This window comes from Micrasema longulum, unplaced genomic scaffold (genome assembly GCF_059751315.1).
Source record: "Micrasema longulum isolate JH-2025_06_02 unplaced genomic scaffold, ASM5975131v1 h1tg000089l, whole genome shotgun sequence".
Lineage (NCBI taxonomy): Eukaryota > Metazoa > Arthropoda > Insecta > Trichoptera > Brachycentridae > Micrasema > Micrasema longulum.
This window is the reverse complement of record NW_028277295.1, coordinates 123,602-143,426: the sequence shown is the minus strand read 5'-3', so window position 1 is coordinate 143,426 and position 19,825 is coordinate 123,602. Positions and strand designations below refer to the sequence as shown.

General features: G+C 34.4%; 2 protein-coding genes across 6 annotated transcripts in view; one reads left to right on the top strand and one right to left on the bottom strand.

Annotated features, from left to right (window-relative positions):
• The window catches only part of LOC148284787 (FMRFamide receptor-like), a 589,885-nt gene extending 586,583 nt beyond the window's left edge, over positions 1-3,302 (bottom strand). The window contains exon 1 of the mRNA XM_088234890.1: positions 2,684-3,302. The gene's annotated coding sequence lies outside the window, so the exon portion shown is untranslated. The remainder of the gene's footprint in view (positions 1-2,683) is intronic.
• A 241-nt stretch (positions 3,303-3,543) lies between these two features.
• Positions 3,544-19,825, top strand: part of Sec16 (endoplasmic reticulum export factor secretory 16) — a 72,465-nt gene continuing 56,183 nt past the window's right edge. For all 5 annotated transcript variants that reach the window (XM_088234879.1, XM_088234869.1, XM_088234854.1 and 2 more), the window contains exons 1-3: positions 3,544-3,654; positions 3,830-3,915; positions 16,619-19,542. In XM_088234879.1, the coding sequence (XP_088091005.1) occupies positions 3,838-3,915; positions 16,619-19,542 (3,002 nt within the window). In that variant the 5' untranslated portion in view covers positions 3,544-3,654; positions 3,830-3,837. The remainder of the gene's footprint in view (positions 3,655-3,829; positions 3,916-16,618; positions 19,543-19,825) is intronic.

The following is a 19,825-nucleotide window of genomic DNA, read 5'->3' as shown; positions in this document are numbered from 1 at the left end:
ATCGAACATAACAAAAATTTCACCAATTCATCTCGTTCATAACTCACCGTTGCGTCTTCGGGAATTTTCTTTTTAATATTAAATTGATACTCATTGGCTCTAAATCATGTATTTTCTTCTAGAAGTATTTAGTAAATGCCACATCAGCTTCGTTTACATAAAAAGCATCATGGCTGATCGTTCCGTCAGCCGAAATGAATGAAAAAATATACCAATCAATGTGACATGTGTATTCAACTAAAATGCAACAACAATAATACGATTAACCATAATATTATGGCTAATCGTCGATAAGCTCTTTAGTAATACAGAGCCGATTAGTAATTTGGCCAGCCATATGCATTCCGGCTGTGAAATTTATAAAAAGTTACTTCTTAACCAACGCAAAATATTGTTTATTCTTGCTAAAATAATGTTTATAAAACCCGACAACTGACAGTTGATAACAATAATGTTATTAAATAAATATTAACTTAACCATTTAAATTAGCGCTTTGTTTTCTCAATGATAATAATTAATAATATTTATACCCAGTTAAAATTATCTTTAAAAATGTATGTATGTATTTTGGTTTCAGATAAGTTACCCTTTTAATATATACTAATTTATGATTGAAAATTTTGTTGACATCATATAAGATGCTTCCTTAATTATTTATGGCCATTTTTTATCGTAAGGTCAAAACTAATCATATGTTCATATTAATGTATTTGTAAAGATTTCTTTATAAAACTCTATAGTTGATAATTTTGATGAAAACAACAATACGATGTGTATATTTTCATGATTTTTTTTATTTACAACACGTTCAATTGCATATTACCGACGAAGATACGTTATATTTTTCTTATATTCACGTTATACACAGTTTCGTACAGAAAATTCCATTGTATAGACAATTCAGGGTCCCGATTAAAACAAAAAATCAACGGAGTTATCTTCAATTGTATATTAATTGTGTTGAATTGAATTTTCAGTACGAAAATGTGTATATTGTATGAACAATTTCAGTATCATCGTAGGCAACCCATAATTGACCTATTTTTTTATAAATATTCAATATAAATAAATATGGATTTCACTCAAAAGACAATTGAAGATAACTATGCCAACAGTCAAAATCAAATGTACGAAAACGTGAAAAAGTATTTTTATAATTTTTAAATATTTTTATGATTTTCTTAATAAACCATGTTCAATTACATGTTACCGGCAAAGACATTTTAAATTTTTGTACAAATATTCGTAGATTTGAAAAATTGACTTTACTTTATAGAAAAATTGAAGATAACCTTTCTGTTAATTATTTAAGGACAAGCATAAGTACAACCTCTGTAATGACAGCTATAGCGCCATTTGGTGAGTAAACAAAATAATAAAGCTAATTTAACAAATAAAAATTATGTTATTATCAGAAAAAAGGGAGAAAAATGTATTTTTTTCTCGATTTAATTTTTTTTAATATCTTCTTTTTATGTTTAAATTAGTTACATTATTACAATAAATTGCAACTCAATATAAGCAAATCTCAAGCTATGAGATTCTATAAAATAAAAAATCCTATTCTATTTAATTATATGTTAAATCAAATTAAAATTACTGATGTTTCTACCGTGAGCGATCTGGGTGTTTTGTTCAATTCGAAATTATTATTTAAAGAGTACATTATTAAAATATCTAACAAAGCTGTAAAATTATTAAGATTTGTTCTTAGAACCGGAAAAGATTTTAATAATATAAATACATTAAAATATCTTAACGCATCTCTAGTTAGAAGCCAACTAGATTATAATTCTCTAATATGGTCACCTTATCAAATCACTCTCTCAGATTCTATTGATAGAATTCAGAATAAGTTTCATGGATGTATTAATTTTAAGATGGGTTTTTCTACTAATCAATTAAATTATAACAAAGATCTAGACTCTCTAAAATTAATTAAATTACAAGAACGAAGAACATCGACCGATCTTACGACTTTATATAAAATAATAAAACCAATATTTGATACCCCTGATCAACTGAAGTTGATTTCATTCTATGTACCACCTAGGTTAAGCAGAACATCTACAATATTTTATTGACAAAATTTTCGAACGGTAGCTCAATATAACTCACCTTTTTTTTATATTACAGAATACTGGGAATGAATATGCATATTATTTTGATATATTTATTTTAACTTAAAAAATAAAGTGACCAACATGTTTTTATCAAAAAGACCAAATCAACTTTAAGAGACTGGGTTAGAATAGTTATAATTGGATTGATTATTGTATTTTGTAATTGTATAATTACTTTAAAATATGTATGTATTTTAAGTAATATATACTATCTATAGTACGAGTATATTGATGTATCATACTCGATTTTTTATATTTTTATATTTAAGCACTCTTTAAACCACATATACGTAAATGGCAGAAATGCCGTACATAAATAAATTATACTTTATTGTTATACTAAATAGTGAATACCTTTTTACATTTTCAAAATATTTCTTAGAGTAAATTTACTTTTTTAATGTTATATTTTAATCATGACTTAATTCTACGTACGCGTACGAATATTTTAATTACTTTTGATGTATTTTTCACCTAATATGTAAAGGGTACCACGTGTCGTTTATTTGAATAAAATAAAATATGTTTGAAATACAACAAGATATTGGTAGGTACTCACCCAAATGTCAAATTCTTATTGAATTCTTGAGACCTCGTTTGACTGCTTTTTTGTAATTCATTAGTTTTATTGTATTATCGGTATCACTAACACGTTTAATTTAAATAACACTACCTTGGATTTAAAATCACCTTTCACACTACGAATACACTGAGTGAAAAGTATTCACACACACTTGCTACCGAATAATTTGTCACCAACTCCATGACGAATTTTTCAAAAACACTTTCATTGCACAACTAACAACATCAATCCAGCATTTTGTTTTTTGGAGAAACACCAAAATCACAACTATAAATAATTTTCCAGGTGGCAGGAAAAAACACAAAAATAAACTTACTCGGAAAGTTTTCTCGCGGAACTGAAGAAAACTTTTGTTTGCGATTTTTTCGCCACTTATTAAACCCAAATTACGTAAGGATTTTTTGGTAAAAAATAGTTTATTTCTAGACGTATCGCGGCGCGCGAACTCGTGAGAAAACTCGGCGGCGCGGATCTTAATAAATGACCATTGGCATACAGATTCTTCGGATGTTGACGCTTTTAAATATAGGCAGATACTGAAAGGTCTTCTTGGACCGGGCGGGAAAATTGTGTCCCCAGTGCGCAAGCCCACGCTGCTAGTAGTTTTCATTTCCATTGGTCCGCTCGTCAATGGGAGGACGGGAAGAAAAGCAACAAGCGATTTATTCTTTAACGAATTTATTATAATTTATTTTCTATCAGCGACATCTATGAATTCAAGCAAAGTTAGTATTATTGCGATCTATGGTTTTCTGTCAAAAGCTTTTAAAAATAAAATTTGATGATAAAAAAGAGTTCTACTAATACATGACAGGTAGCGCTCCTGTGCCACAATTAGTAACTTAAGTTGAAAGTTCCAACAGGGCATCTCCGATCGATGATATCTGTGTCAAGATTATAAGAAAATACTTTATTTTCCGTTATTTCGCAATGTTTTAAGTGTTTCGGTGAGTGCAATTGCATTTCCGCGGTCTGCCACCCCTCTGTTTCCTTTGTGTTATTTTTGGAGTGAAAGTTGGAGAAAGTTTCCCGGAGGCAGGCCTATGTTTTCAGCGCAAATGACAGGACATTTTTTAGCATATGTGTCGGATTTGTATTGAAAGTTACGTAATTTTGTTGCAGTTTAAAGGATGTCTTGGATGAAAAGGCCCCGCGGGAGCCCCGCACCAGTAACGGGGCCCGGTCAGAACATATATAACCCTACCCAGGTAAGCGACATTGACAGACCTGTCGTGTTAGGTTATGTTATTGAGACGAGCAGTTGCGTTACTCCCATTTATAATTTTCCCTATCTGCTGACGTGCGAGCGGACGTAGCAAATTAGGTATAACCAATACGGTTAACGTGAATACAATATAATGGAGGTCATTGTAAACATCCACTATATTAATTATCATCCCCTTTATCTATAAAATCATCTGTTTTCTGGTGTCCAGATTTCTATTGTTATGAAGTTATTTTTGTAAACAAGTTTTAGCTCCCACTCGATCAAAACTTCGAGTATTTACAAATTTTCCAATAAAGTTTTCTGTATCATTTGTTAACAATATAATTTTGTTTACATTTATTGAGACACCATAACCAAGTCTATTATTTATCTAATGACAGGAAACAAAAAAATGAAAGTAAAAAAAAAAAACGAAAAAAAATAAAATTTAGAAATCCGGATTCAGGCCAGTCAGTGGCCTTATTCTGTAAATAATTTGTTTCGTAAATTAATTTGTATCGTATGATAGGGAACGAGGGTGAAATACAAATTTTATTGCATTACAGTGAGATAGATATATGACGAACGATCTTACGAAACAAAATTGTGACAGAATAAGAATGCAGATATTCTATCGATTCAGGAAGTCCACTTAATCACCAGGGTACCGTCTTGCTGGGCAATCTTCGTCGATTTGCTGGATGGGTTGCCTTTCGGCACCACATCCACAAAACGGTGAGGGTATCTTCCCCCATTTGTGTATCTTTTCCGCACATTTCCCGGTGCTGCACCTGACCCTGTTAAGGCTGTTCTCCGGAAAGGTCAAGCCCCGGTATTTTCTCATTGATGTAGAGCGGCAGTTCCCAATTTTATTTGGCTGTTTTTCGGAACCCTAACTGGTCTACCTTTTTTGGCGACCCCATCAAAAAGTAAATGGACAAAATTAATATTTTTAAGAACCATGACACCTTATTGTTTGCATGTTGTAATGTTCGACTTGAAAACAAAAACTTTTGAATTTAGTATCTTTACTGCACGTATTTAATGTGAAGAATGAAATTTTTTCACAGTTTTACTTTTAATACGCCTTAACTCCCAAAACCCCTATGACACCTACCACAGAACCCCAGCATCATTAGGACGGTTATTAGGGCCTTCTATCAAAACATGATAAAATCAGCCAAAAACAAGTTACATTAATTTACAATAAACATAAGAACAACACAAACAGAAAGGAATAACAATATAGATACAAACAATAGACAAAAAAATATATGGAAAAGAATAACATAAAATTATAATTGTAACAATAAACTAGAACTAAACTAACAAAATTTCGACATAAATTCAAATAGGCACTAACAGAAAAAACCCACCAAAACCTGGTAACAGAAAAAATAAACTTACAGTAAAATATATGAAGGAAGATGGAACTTAATAACTAGAAAAATTACAACAAAATAATAACAAACATTATCTTATAATAATGATAAATTTTAACTATTTTAAAAAATAAACGCCAGGGAGCAATAATGAAGTTAAAATATTTTATCCACAGAACACTTATCTTTTTTTAAATTTAGAAAAGAATTATTCTTAGATAAAAAAAAATGTTATATTATATGTATTAAATATGTCTTTTTGGTATAATATATCGATATTCTTGGTGTCCGGGCGGTTTAAGAATACAGTTCTGTGTGTGAAATGAAACCAGAACCCTGGACTAGTGTTTTTGACTCGATGGCTACTCGCGGGTGAAAATACTGAACTGAAATCGAGTGGAGATAAGTCTGCCTCGTTGCAAGTTGGTTGAGGTGTTCGCCTACCCCTTGAGGTCCTGGGTTTGATTCCTAGCAAGGTGGACGTGAAATATCGATTTAAAGGGTTGTTTAATCTGCAATATTTCATTTTTCCTGGCCTGACACCTGAAGTGCAGGACTGGTCGCCTTACCTTCACGTAACTGCTGGTCAAAATCCGCTGTATTTAGTGTAGTAATGCAGTGTCCTATCCACCATCGGTGTGTGTATGATGATATTGATGTATATTAGATAATTTGGTATTAATTTTGATTGTATAATTTGATATTTAAATTAATATATTTTTGAACCCTTTAGAACTAGGAGTCCCTTTTTTTTATTGACTTTGCTTTTAATTATACTTGCATGTAAAAAAATATAATGTTTTTGTTTTGTAACTAAATGGACTGTATCATCTGTAAATAAATACTAGAAACCCTTTCAGGTTTCTTAGTAAACAATAAATATGTTTAAAGTGGAGTGATCATCTTTCTTCTTCTTCTTATCAGCCCGTTTCTGTCCACTGCTGGATATAATATTTTCCAAATTTTTCTGTCCGGGTACTCTTTTTCCATCCATGGCCCACGAGTTCGACAAAGTTGTCAGTCCATCTCCTCTGTGGTCTCCCTACTTTCCTTTTGCTTTCGTAGGGTCTCCAGTTTAGTATTCTGGAGGTCCACCTATCGACTTCTTGTCTCGCCACATGACCCGCCCACTGCCATTTCTGTATTCCCACTCTTTCTGCGATATTGGTCATTTTTGTACAGTGTCTTACCTCCTCATTCCTTTATCGGTCTCTTAAGGAAACGCCGAATGTCTTTCCATAGACCGCTGAGTGCACTTTATTTTGTGAACACTAGCAGTGAGCGACATGGTTTCAAGACCGTATGTTGCCACCGGCAGAACACGAGAGTTGTAGACTTTGGCCCTCAGATTATTTGGGATTTCCTTATTTCTGAAAAAGCTTTTCAGCTTTCCAAACGCAGCCCGATTCGTCTAGGCAGTTCCGCAGTTTTATTAAATTTTCTTAATTAAATTTTGTGCCCAATGTAAATTTACTCTTCAACAGCGCCAATAGTTTTACTTCCAGTACATATGTGATCATAGTAGTTGTTAATTAATTTTTTAGTTTATCATTTTCTCAGATTTGCCACAGCACACATGAAATTTTTGTGGATTGTTTTTGCTCAATGTTTCCAAGTCCATTCTTTAACAAATTCCTTAGCTTTGAATATTTTATATACTTATTTACATAATATGCAAATGTAGTAACCAACATTTGCAGTATCGTTTAAGTTATATTTTTATGTTTTTTTGTTTGAACAGTTGTTTTATAGTGGCCGTCCTCTATTGTAAACTCATTTTGAAGATTTGAAATGCTTGCAATTGTATGAATTTGAACCACTTTATGAATCTGAATAATTTATTTTTTTGTTAGTCTTGAGCGGGGTTTCCCAAACAATGTCCCGCAGAACACGGAATCGAATGTTTGTGCAGAAAGCAGTAACTCCACAATTTAAACAACTTTAGATATTGGTGTTATCGGGTGCCATAAAGTCGATTCTATGTTCTGCTAAAAACAGCCAGGCCGCTTCCATATAAAAATCTGTAATAATCACCCTCTGAGAATAGTGTTGATTGCAAAAATGGCGTTTCTAAATTTGTAGAAAACACACACAGCACTAGGAAAATCTTACGCTATAGATGCTGATGGGAAAATTAATGCCTCCAGAAATCCAGTTTTCTTAAATAAATTAAAGTTAATAAATACATATGTATTTTAATTTTATAAATTCATTCATTTGTTTATTCATACAAATATATAAAATATATTACAAAAAAAATACATATACCTATCTCTATAAGGTCAAGAGCCCTTTTTTGAGTAATAAATTAACATTTTAAAATAAATTGCAGAGTCATCTGCAGGCGTTTACTAGTACTTAATTTAACTCGGCTGATGAGTCTTAACTACATAAAATAAAGTAATCTGCTAATTAAATACTTAACTTCAATATCAATGCATAGATGGCGCTTCCAACTCGCTTGTGGATGGGTTCTTGATTCGTAGCATATATACAAAAACCAAAAATGTTACCTGGTGTGGATATTCGCTAAATAAGCGTAATGGGGTATGTTGTAGTACCTACATAAAGTGGCCACTTAACCCAGCCAATGACAGGTCATAAGCCCTGTAAACGCTCGAATATCCATAATCCTGAATCTTGAATTTGAAAAAATTCTACCTCATCTCTGTAGGGATATAAATAAAAATATAATTAATATTTTGATTAAAAATTATCTGTAACATAAAAATACGTTCTAATACAAAATGTCATCTCATACATTAAATGTTTGAAATAAGTATCATTCAATATAAGATCTGGCTGTTTCCTATAAAATGCATATTTTAGGTTGTGTTGTCTGCTAGACTTAAAAAATTACCAACATTCCTTTAAAACATAAATTATATGTTATTGGAACAAATTAATTAAGTGATTCTTTACAATTAAGTACCCTAATATTAATTAAAAATAATATGATTGATACATAGTGACATAACAAAAATCGGAGTTTTACTAGGACTGGCTGTTCTGCAAAATGTACATTTTAGGTTGTGTGGTCAGCCAGACTTTAAAAATCACTAAATCTTGTCATAATCTTGGAGAGACGTAGAACTGAGATGGACCTTATATGCATTTTCAAAATACTTAATGCTTTAAGTGATGTCCCATCTCTGTTGCAATCAATTTATTTTCATGTTCCCAACCGTGTCACCAGAAGTCAAAATCTGCTATTATATAAGAGCAACTTTGGTTTTTATGCCCCAATGTCCAGAATGTGTAGATTAGTCAATTCATCACACAAATTTTTTGGGATAGATCTTCCGGCTTTTCGTAGATCTCTTCGCGACTAAACAGTGTGGGATGAGTTGGTTTTTTAAAAATATATTGTATACTATTATTGTTTTGCCCTTGTTTGTCTTTGCTAAATAGTTTTTTGTTCTTTTTGTTCAGATTCTTGCATTTATGTTTCTTCATGTAACTGTTGTAATTGACTTAGGCCGTATATATATAATAAATAAATAAATAATACGTAATTAAATTCTTTTTTGTATTAAATGCATGCATTATTTATCATTTGTCAAAGAAAAAACATTGCAACTGTTGTGTAAATTCGATTATTCACTCTTCACAAAGGCGCTATTATCTCAGTTTCACTTTTCTATGGCTGGCTGCTTTCTGTATACCTAGGTTCAATAGGTGTCCACAAAAAAATGAGTAATTCTATATGAAAGCAACTCTTTCCCAATATTGTCCCAAAAGTAGTACGGACAATTTCTGGGTTCTGAATCCATTTTCCGTGGCAGATAAAGTAAGCTTAAGCGCAAGTGATTATGCATATCTTATTGATTTAATCAGTGACTCTGATTTGAAACAAAAATAGAAAGATTAAATGGTATCAGATGTGTTAGTACACCGATGTGTCAAAACAAGATATCATGTGCCTGATATCAAAAAGATTTGACAAAAACTCAAAATCATCGGCGTCATCGAGAGTTTTTTTTTTTTTTTTTTTTAACAATATACATAAGAGGTAAAACAGAGTATTAAAAAAAATAAAGGAAAATTATATAGCAATGAAATACATATTAACAGTAAAAATAGTAAACAAAAAATCCCACAAAGGCATGGCCTGTTCGTGGGTATACAAGAAATGTTTATAAATTTTTGCTCCTATAATAAATAGACAGTTATAATATTTTTGTGTAATAAAAGAAATAGAAAAGAAAATATTCTGTAAAAGATTATAAGGTTTTTTTTATTTATAGTAATTAAAATAGGAAATAAAAAATGTAAAAAAACATAAAAATATTCCTTATTATTAAAGGGCAACAAAATATATCATAGAAAAAAGAGTTCATATCTTTAGTTTGAATCCAGGATACAATGAAAGCATCCACCCCTTTCCCGAAACAGTTCAAAAAGACTCGAGTCTTTCTTCAGTTTTGCATATCAATATCATTTTTTTTCAAAACTAATTAAGCGAAAATTTAATATTTCTTTGCAATCAAACGGCGGAAATAACAAAACAAAGAAACTTCAAAAGCTTGAATCCAGGATAGTGCGTGTTTTTTAAAAGAAAGACAATTTTGAAAGTTTGGGACCAATGAAATATTATCAGTAAAAAAATTAATTAAAATTTTTGGGCCTATAAAATATGCATGTCTTTGTGCTAGCCTCGTTTTACAATGTGGTATTTCTAATACACGATTCCTTCTTTGACTTGATCTATTTAAATTATTTGTTGATAATTGTTGTTCCGACGTTTTGGCTACCATTGCAGGAGCCATCTTCAGAATAAACTGTGTGAACAAATCCAACACACGCGGTATCAGCCAAAAAAGAAACATATTGATGACAGTGGCCGTGAAAACCTCTGCACCTATTAAAGACACTTTAGTCTGTAAGTTAGTAGGTCCGCGAATCGGCGACACTAGCCACGGAACCACAACCTGTTTAACCTGCAGAATAAGTTCGTGGGCATGATAAGTTTGGGAACCACTAATTTTAAAAAACTTGTGACGTCATTTAAAGTAGTTCATTTTTAGTAATTTTTTTCGTATATTTTAGAGATACTTCACTGTACTAATTTAATTCTAAATGATGGTAACCTTTTCCTTATTGTCCTAAAAACACCCGCGATTTACGGTGCTGTGTAGTCACTACACATGAAAAAAATAAGAGATCTAAAAAGGGAAAAATTGAATATTTACAGGGAATGGCTTTAATTAACCATAATTTAATTCAAAGATGATAAAATTTCAAATCTAACTGCTGAAAACATGAAAAAACCATTGGGTATCGCTAACGACTCGGGCAAAACGTGCACCCACGCCAACTTCCCGAGAGCCACTAAGTAACTAGTACCGGACTACGTGACTGGACATGTAGTGGGCGTGTAACGCCACTACATGTATATTTATAAAGATATTTTTTTATTAATAAAACATACAATACAAAAATTACATATTATACTTCCAGGAGTTATTAGAAACTCATTTGGGACCGTACATAAGAAAAATCATTTTTTTGACTATACATAATATCATACAAATTAATACCTCCGAAATAAAAAGAAAACATTATTGCATAAGAAACATAAACCACCATCTTATATAAACTGCATTAATAATTATCAATATCAAAAAGATTTAAGAAATATTTTTTAATTGCGACACTTCTGGATTTTTTATTCAGTTTTTCGTGTCTTAGCTCATCAGGCAGTTTATTATATTCGGAATGGCCAATATTTTCCAAGGACCTACTGCCAAACTTTGTTGAGCGAAACTTCGACACATGAAGATTCCGTATTGTAATTATGAATATTATGACCAAACATGTATTTTAAATTTGAGTGAGCAGAAAAGTTGATGATATTTAAAATAGTATTGGTTATGTCATGCAGTGGCATTACCTTGAAAGGAAGTATCTTTGTTTGTCGGTAGATATCGACGTTATCGATAGTTATTAGACGCAATGTGTACTAGCTACACATCACCGGGGAGGGAGGATTAAGTAAATTGCTAAGTGCATAAAATGACGCAGAATCGGAGCCCCATGTGTTACCGGGAGATGTTGGAAAGTGCCAATGTGCATAAATGTGACCCAGCTTTTCTCATTTCAGAGATTGCACTCCGTTGCATATTCTCACTTTCATTCTGGGTCAAATTATCTAATATCGTGTTTCCCTCAAACACCTGTTCGCAATCCTTTTTCCTTTTTTAGCTCCCTCGAAATTTGATCAAATATTTACTGGGCTTACATAACCTGTTTATTGACATTTACAATTCTGCACATTGAGTTTTGGGTTATTTTATTTATATGTTTTATATATTTTTTAATTAATGCACGGGTAAGTTTATATACAGGCTGTTCTTTAAACCCTGTCACATCCGAAACCACAATGATCAGTATAGGCAAGAAGACATATTAGCATATTAAAAAAAAAAACAAATCGTTGCTTACTTCTGCTGGGGAGAAGCGAGGGGGGCGCGGCCGTGCGGTTGTAGTATCAGGCTCCCCCCTCCTCGTTTCTCCCCTACAGGATTAAGCAACCATTTGTTTTTTATTTATCTTTTATTTTTTAAGATTTTAGTCGTTCTAAAAATTTATTTTAATGTGCCAATATGTCTTCTTGCTCATACTGATCACCGTGGTTTCGGATGTGATAGGGTTTAAAGAATACCCTGTATTGTCGGCCTGGCGGTGTACAGGTTAGCATTTTTGATTGACAAAATATTTCTTATCTAATATAACTAAATATGTGATGTAATTTTTTTCTTATGTGTTAACGTTTACTTGAAGATTACGAAATATGAAAAAAAATAATTAAGCACCGGTAAACTGTTTAATATACGACTGAGCCAAAGATGAAAATAATCAATATGTTCTTATAGCGATGAATCATTTGCTTCGATCGGACGTTCGTACAACATAAACAGGTCTACGATATATTCAATTTTGGAAAATACTAATAAAATTAAGGAATACATTCAAAATTGTGGAAATATAATAATATCTTCAAAGATTATTTCCAAAAGACACAGTGTAGTGCTGGATGAAATGGAAAGATCTTTGTCGTTATGGATTGATGACAGATTTTTTACTATTCTGAAAGAACCTTAACCTTGGAATGCCTACAGGTGCTTAATTGTGTCGGTGAGTGTAACATTTATTTGGGTACCTGGACACTCATACATCGACAATAACGGAGCAGCTGGTGAATTGGCAAGGCTGGGAGCTGAGACAACCCCAATAGACCCTCAGTCTTACTGTGGGTTTCCCAAATGTGCCCAAAGCAGAGCGTTATGTTCTGGCAAAAAGTACCTGTTCAATACCATGCGAAGGAACTGATAAAAGGCTACTTGCGGAAGTTTGCTTTAGACCTAATAAAGCTCAGCCTCATCAAGTGAGTGTTATCACTAGAGCCCGCCCAGGGCACTGCAGATTGAACAAACGCCTTGCCAGAATGAACCTTTCCCAAACTTCTAAATGTAGACTGTGCAGTGCAGATGAGGATAAAACACCTATACACATTATGCATCATAAAAGAAGTCTCATTTTCGGGGACCCCTGGTTCAATCTGAGGATGTTAAAGAGCTCGCTCCCTACCTAATAGCCCGATACTTTACGGATCTGGGCTTGGAGGAGGAGATTTAGCAAAATGTAAACTCTCGCCTTCCACACAGCAGCTAGGCTCTTCAAAACCTGGGCCTGGAGGGCGAGAACTATTCACGCGGACCCGTCACAATAGATCTTCACAGGTCGCAGTGACGTCAGGAGCTTGTATAGCACTGACCTCCACCTTTAAGAATAATCCTGTGAGAATATGATCCCGATGGAGAACATATATTTCAAGTACGTAGGGCGTGTGGGAAAGACACAGCAAGTTATAGAACTCTTAATTAAGAAAAGTTGAAATTCAAAGAGTGGTATTCATCTAACTCTTGACAAATTTGTAAAGAAATCACCTGAAAGCACTTTAACGCGCCTCATTAACCCAATAATAATATAGCAATAATAACGGGTAAAAAAGTGGTTCATACAAATTCTTAAACAAGAAAATGTAATATTTTTTATACTATTTTATTCCAATTCAGAGTTTTTATTCGCCACATTGACTTTTATTTTAATTAGTAAAATGAAATTAGAATATTTATCTAGCTTCTGCAATTTCTCATTCGAGTAATTAAAATCTATCTTTAATTCTGCTTAGAGTTTACATTAGTACAAAAATAATATTATGATAAGAGAATATAAATACATACATATGCCTTTATCTATAACACCCATTCACTGTTTGTTTAGATTTATATTTCTGGTGGTCTTGTAAACAGTAGTTATACAATGTTTTACTGGTTCCGAATATAAAATCTTAAATTAAAAAAAAAACATTATATGGGTAAATCAGTACAGTGCATTCAAATGTTTGCAAATGTTTAAGCGTGCTATTTTTTATGCAAAATTAGTATTATGCAAACATAAGAAAAGGTCATTAAAGATTTGAATGGACTGTACCTACATACATTTTATTTTATTAAATTTCAGCATATTGTAATCATAAACTGATAATTTGTCCGTCTTGTGGTCTAATGTTTAGCGTGTTTGCCTACCATGCAAGAGGTCTCGGGTTCGATTTCAGACACAATGAGGAAGTTCAGTCCTACGGGAAATTGGACATAAAAAATGTTTTCTTACGCGTGGTAAAAATTGGAGCATTTAATTGTACAGCAAAGCTTCTTGAAAATGTAAGAAAAAATATTTTAGTAAAAATGAACTACTTTGAACGACGTCGCCAGTTCATATGAATCAACCAATGATAAGAGAGTTGTAAAATGTTTACGGTAATCCAACGTGACCGAGAAGAAGCGGTTGAGAATTTGAGACATCGCATGCGAAGTAATTTTGGAAATACGAAAAATTAATTGCGCAGATACTGCGATACATAAAAATAAAAAATTCACATAGTTTAATAGTACTTTAAATAATAAAAAAATAAATTAAAACAGCTAAACTTACTCATTGACATTAAATATTTATATAAAAAGGTGTTTTTACACTGGAATATTTCAAAATCTAAAGTGTAAGAATGATCATCCACCTCAGGGGTTCCCAACCTTTTTGTACTCTAGAGCACATTCTAAAATATCGGTGGGGTGGCGGGCACCACCTATTTTTAATTGTCAAACTCCTTCCATAACTTCTCATTTTCCCATAATTTATTTTCTTATATTCATAATTCATTAATAAATAATAAACAAAAATGTTTGAAAATAATAAAATTATTATTCAAATTGCATACACACAGAGAAATGTACAGTGAAACTTCTATCTATCGTTCCTCGAATAATCGTTTTCCCGGATGTGTCGTTTATTTCTTCGAACTCCGAAATAATTTCATATAAAACATTCAAAAATTGATCGCATCGATCGTTTCTCTATCCACAATTTTACCGAATTCATCGTTTGAATTACGACGCGAATTTACATATTTTTATATTTTGTGTATGTTCTAATGCGCAGAACGTTCGAAAGAGAAAGAGAGATAAAATGACAATTAGAGCAAGTTAAGGTTTCTGAAGATGATTGGCTAAGACTTGATACCCAAACGAATTTCAACAATTTTGTTACATTTGACGACAATATCCCAACGTGTGGGATATAAACTATCGAAAGCTTGTGTGACGCGAGGTTGAAGGAGACAGCTGAAGAGGAGCCGCCGCCTGTGCCTTCATTTTCAGAAGCATGCACTATCTTCGAAAGATTAAAAACATTCTACTACTCACATTCAGTAACTGATGCCGAAAAAAATATTATTTGCAAAGTCGAAAATATAATGTTGACTAACTGGAATAAAACAGTAAAAAAACAAATGTCGATGAAAGATTATTTCCAATGCAATAAACTTTAATATTTTTATTTTTAGTTTTTGTTCTGCTTTCTAATTATATTTAAATACATTTATTTACACCTGAAACTCGTATCTTTTTTAGAATTGGAACCTGCCAATGGTAATGCAGTTTGCCAGGGCGGTATCTTCACCCGATCTTATCTCCTCGTGTATTGACATCTTATTCCCGCATTCATTGTTTTCCCGGATTCATAGTTTATTTCAATAAGTCCCTTTAAGAACGATAGATAGAGGTTTCACTGTATTTACAAAACGTAAACAAAAAACACAAATACAAAGAAAACATTTCATAAAAAAATGTAATATCAATATGTCAATGTGATCTTTGGCATTGCTAATCATTGGCCAGTGCCTCATAATTAGGAGATTTATCGGCTCAGTTCGTGGCGTTCGTTCACTTCGGGTTTTCTGCGTGCACAAGGAGTGATGTGCAAATAGCACTCCCCGTTCCAGGCCAGCGTGAAGAGTGCAGTCTGGCTCGCCGCTAGACAAGTTGCGACAAGTACTGTCGGCAAAGGAACCACTCATACGTACAATATCGCAAACATACAAACGTATTTAATAAACCTAGGCACTCAAAAAAATTAAAACTCTAACGAATATGCTGTATAATTTTTAGGTTATTTTTTCAAATATAAATCTTGTATAATTTTTGGTTTGATTTTTTTATTTTTTATAAATCTTGTTTTTAAAATTCATGTTTTTGAAAAAAAAGGAAAAAAATATTAAGCCCAATATGTTAATATTATAAATGTTTGTAAAAGGCAGATTAGCCGTTTATGTTAATAAAATAAAATAAAATAAATAAAAATAATTCACAAATTACAACAGGGATGGAGAATACCTTAAATAAGGGAATAAGGAATATGTTAATCTTAATGACTTCCGAGGGGGTGAAATCCAGTCTTTTGTCTTCAAACATTTGGACAAACTCAAATATTGTAAAATAATTCACATTTTTAATTAATATTTATGAAAAAATTACGTCTCTGTCGAATAGTGGCGGGCACATACGAATCGTTCCGCGGGCACGGGGTTGGGAATCTCTGATCTACCTTCATTTAACAAAAAAATTATCAAGATGTGCTGCAGTTTGTGTACTAGTGCAGTGCCCTATGCATCGTTAGGTGTGGAAAGTTAATGATGATGATAATTTCTGTGCATTTTTTCGATAGCTCATACTATTGTTACTATCTCTTTCAGATATAAAAAATGTTTCAAATTCTGAAATAATTGTGTACTATTTATTTAGCGTATATATTGTCGGTATGCTGGTAATGTTAGTAAATCCTCTAAACGCATTATCGACTATACTGAGAAACATTACTTTGAATACTTGACTTGACAAAAGTTTTTTCAACATATTTTGGACATGATAACATACTCTTGAAACCAGTTTGTAAAAAATTTTTAACTGTTATTTTTGTCTCCAGCCTCCGTTGCCGGGAGTACAGCCAGTACAGCAACCCACGCAGTGGACGGGTCAGCAGCCTGCCCAACCGCCTCCGACACAAGCCAACTACCCGCAGCAACAGCAATACTGGCAGCAACCAGCTCCCGCTGCATACAACAACCAAGCTTATCCCCAACCCAACTATCAACAGCAACAACCGCCACAAAACCAGTACCAGAATGAATATTACCAGTACGACCAACAATATCAGGCGCAGCAAGGATACCCTCAACAAGGCTATCAAAATTACCCAAACCAGCCATTTAATCCGCACGCCCAGCAAGCTCCGCCTAACCCCGGAGTCCAAACTGACGCAGACCCCTGGGACTGGGGTTGGCAGGAAGACCCGAACGCCCAACAATCCACCCAAAACATCCCTCAACAAAATGCTAACCAGCAAATTAATCAACCCCAAAACACTGACTCCCGACAGCAAATCAATCTACCTCAGCAGAACCCTACCAACAACGCAAACATTCTGGCCGACAGCTTCGCAAATAGCGGCGACTCGTGGAACTGGGCCCAGGGAGAACCAGCTCGACAACCAGTCGGAGATCCGACACAAAATGTAAAGGAACCGTCGCACGATAGCATGATGCATATACAAAAGGCACCCAGTCCTAAACCTCCCGGTTTGCCCCATGGCACTGTAGATAGCGGATTCACTCATAATGTTTCTAGAGAAATGCCACATGATGACAATAAAAATGTTCACTTTGACTCAGTTCCTGATCCTATGGCCGAACCCACTATTAAGACTTTGAATGATCGAGAAGCTCTTCGTGAACACAATATACCAAACTTAGCCGTCGGTCGCAGATTCCACAGTGATAACCTAACCCCGCAGTGGTCTATCGAGTCTCAGCCGTCTCAAGACTCCAGCGATGGAATTTTGTCCCATACAGAGAGTACTAACAGAAGCGACGATCCTTCTAGAAGCTCCAATAAAAGCAGCCCCGGTTTCAATACTAATGATAATACAAACTTTAATTATGCTCACCCTGTAGAAAATGTTAGTGATAGTGCCTGGGAGAACTCTTATATTGAAAATACTCCAAACTCGGGGCATGTACAAGGAAATGTTGCCCCCGAGAATAGTGTTAATCAAGAACTTATTCATAGTGTTAGAACAATGAGTATCAATAGAGAAAGTGTGTCTCCTGATAAGAGTGTTAGGAATATGCTCAGTGATGGATCTATACCTTCTCATTCACTGGAGCATAATGTGTTGCCACCTCAAGTTTCTACTCCTCCGTTAGCGAATGTTCCTCTTCCTCCGAGCAATAAAACCCCACAACTGCCACCGAACATGCCCGGTTTACCACCAACTGGATCTTCCAATCAGAATCCCTTCAAACGAGCGGGTCAGCTTTCTCACAGAAGCGCTAATAGAGGTGGACCAATGCCGATGATGCCTCCTCCGGATAATGCTCCAGCTCTCCCGATAGATTATCAATCTTCTCCAATATCTCAGCAAGAACAGATGCCCTTAATCAGACAGCCATCCCCGTCTATCAGACAACCGTCTCCTGGCCTAGCAAATACTCAAAACATTCCAACTTCCACTTATAGAAATGCACAAGTTAATTACTCTACAGCTAATCTTGAAACTACTCCGGATAATTCTGAAAGACCAGATATCCCACCTCCTGTGAATTACAGACCGATTCAGTATCCTCACTCAGGACCTGTGCATCAAAATATAGTTGAGAATTTCGAAGTCGCCCCTAATAATGATAGGAACGAATACATGCAGACGGGCCATCTTTCGGATGCTACATACGACAATACAAATTTTGCCGACGATGATTTATCTAGAAATGCTATGCAAGAAAATTATCCTCCTCCTGGATTTAAAAGAATGGTTTTAGGTCAACCGGAAACAGAATTTGGCCAAAACTCTAGTTTTACTAGTGACGAACCTCCTCCGGGACTTTCTAGAATGGTTCCTGGTCAACTGACCGACTCTAATATGTACGCTCAACCTAATGACGATTACTTAGACCGGCAAATTGATGGACAGACGACGGAAAGTGATAGCTTAAACAATTCTACATACATGAATAGGGCTCCTGCTGTATATAGGCAAGTTGATGGTCAACCTACTGACGATGAGTCGAACTACAATACTAATATTTCTTCAAGAAGCGCTTCGGATCGTAGGCCAGTAGGTTTAGACAGGATGGTACCTGGAGAGTCCAGTAGTTTCAGCAATGTTCAAAATTTCCAAAGTCAGAGTTTCGGTAATATAAGCGACGAAAGGGTCGTACCAGGTTTTGGGCAGAGCAACGCAACCGAACCCAGGGAGCAAAACATGGATGGATCAGACTATTCAGAGGTTGATGCGAATCAAATTAGAAGCGTAGTTGGAGCTGTGGAAATTGCAGACAATCCCGTCCAAAATTTAGTTATGGAACCAGAAATGGTTCAAAGAGACTTGGATATGGAAGGAGAGAACCTACAAGACTTAAGCGCCATTTCTTCAGCCGATTTCCCCATGGTCAGGGACCAAAACATGGATGGGGCCGATATCCAAGATCAACCGGTAACAAACCGAACTGCGGAGGTCTTAGACTCGGGATCTGAGAGACACTCCAACCAGAAGCAAACAACTCTCAGCAGAGATCCTCAACACCCAGACAAGGACAGGAAGTACCGAGATGACACTACCGGAGATGAATCAGAAAGGGACAGAATCTATAAACGAAAAGAAAAAGAAAGACTGAAATCCTCAAAAGAGAGAGATACGAGATACAGCGACAGGAGGGATGAAAGAAGGTCAGACAAGGACAGGAGAGGCGAATCTTCTAGGGCTGACAGAGAAAGAGACGATAGATACAGAAGGAGCAATAGAGATATGAGATATGAAACAGAAGATACAGACTATTCTGATAGAGACAGAAGGTAATTTCATTGGCTCCCTTTTATAAGATGCTAGCTTTTACCTACGGCTTTGCTCGCTTGATATTAGGGAGAAATAAATCAGTAAATTGGTTTTGTTGTTCAAAAATGAGAATTTTCCAGGTGGAATTATATGTACATGAGATATTTTTTTGTAACTTTTGGGATTCAAACCCGCGACACTAGTTTCGCAGTTGGCTGTTTAACCAACTGTGTCACGGTGCCTGTCTAGGCTACATAACGTATACACATCAACTTCACTGGTCAACTCGAAGCAGGTCAGGGG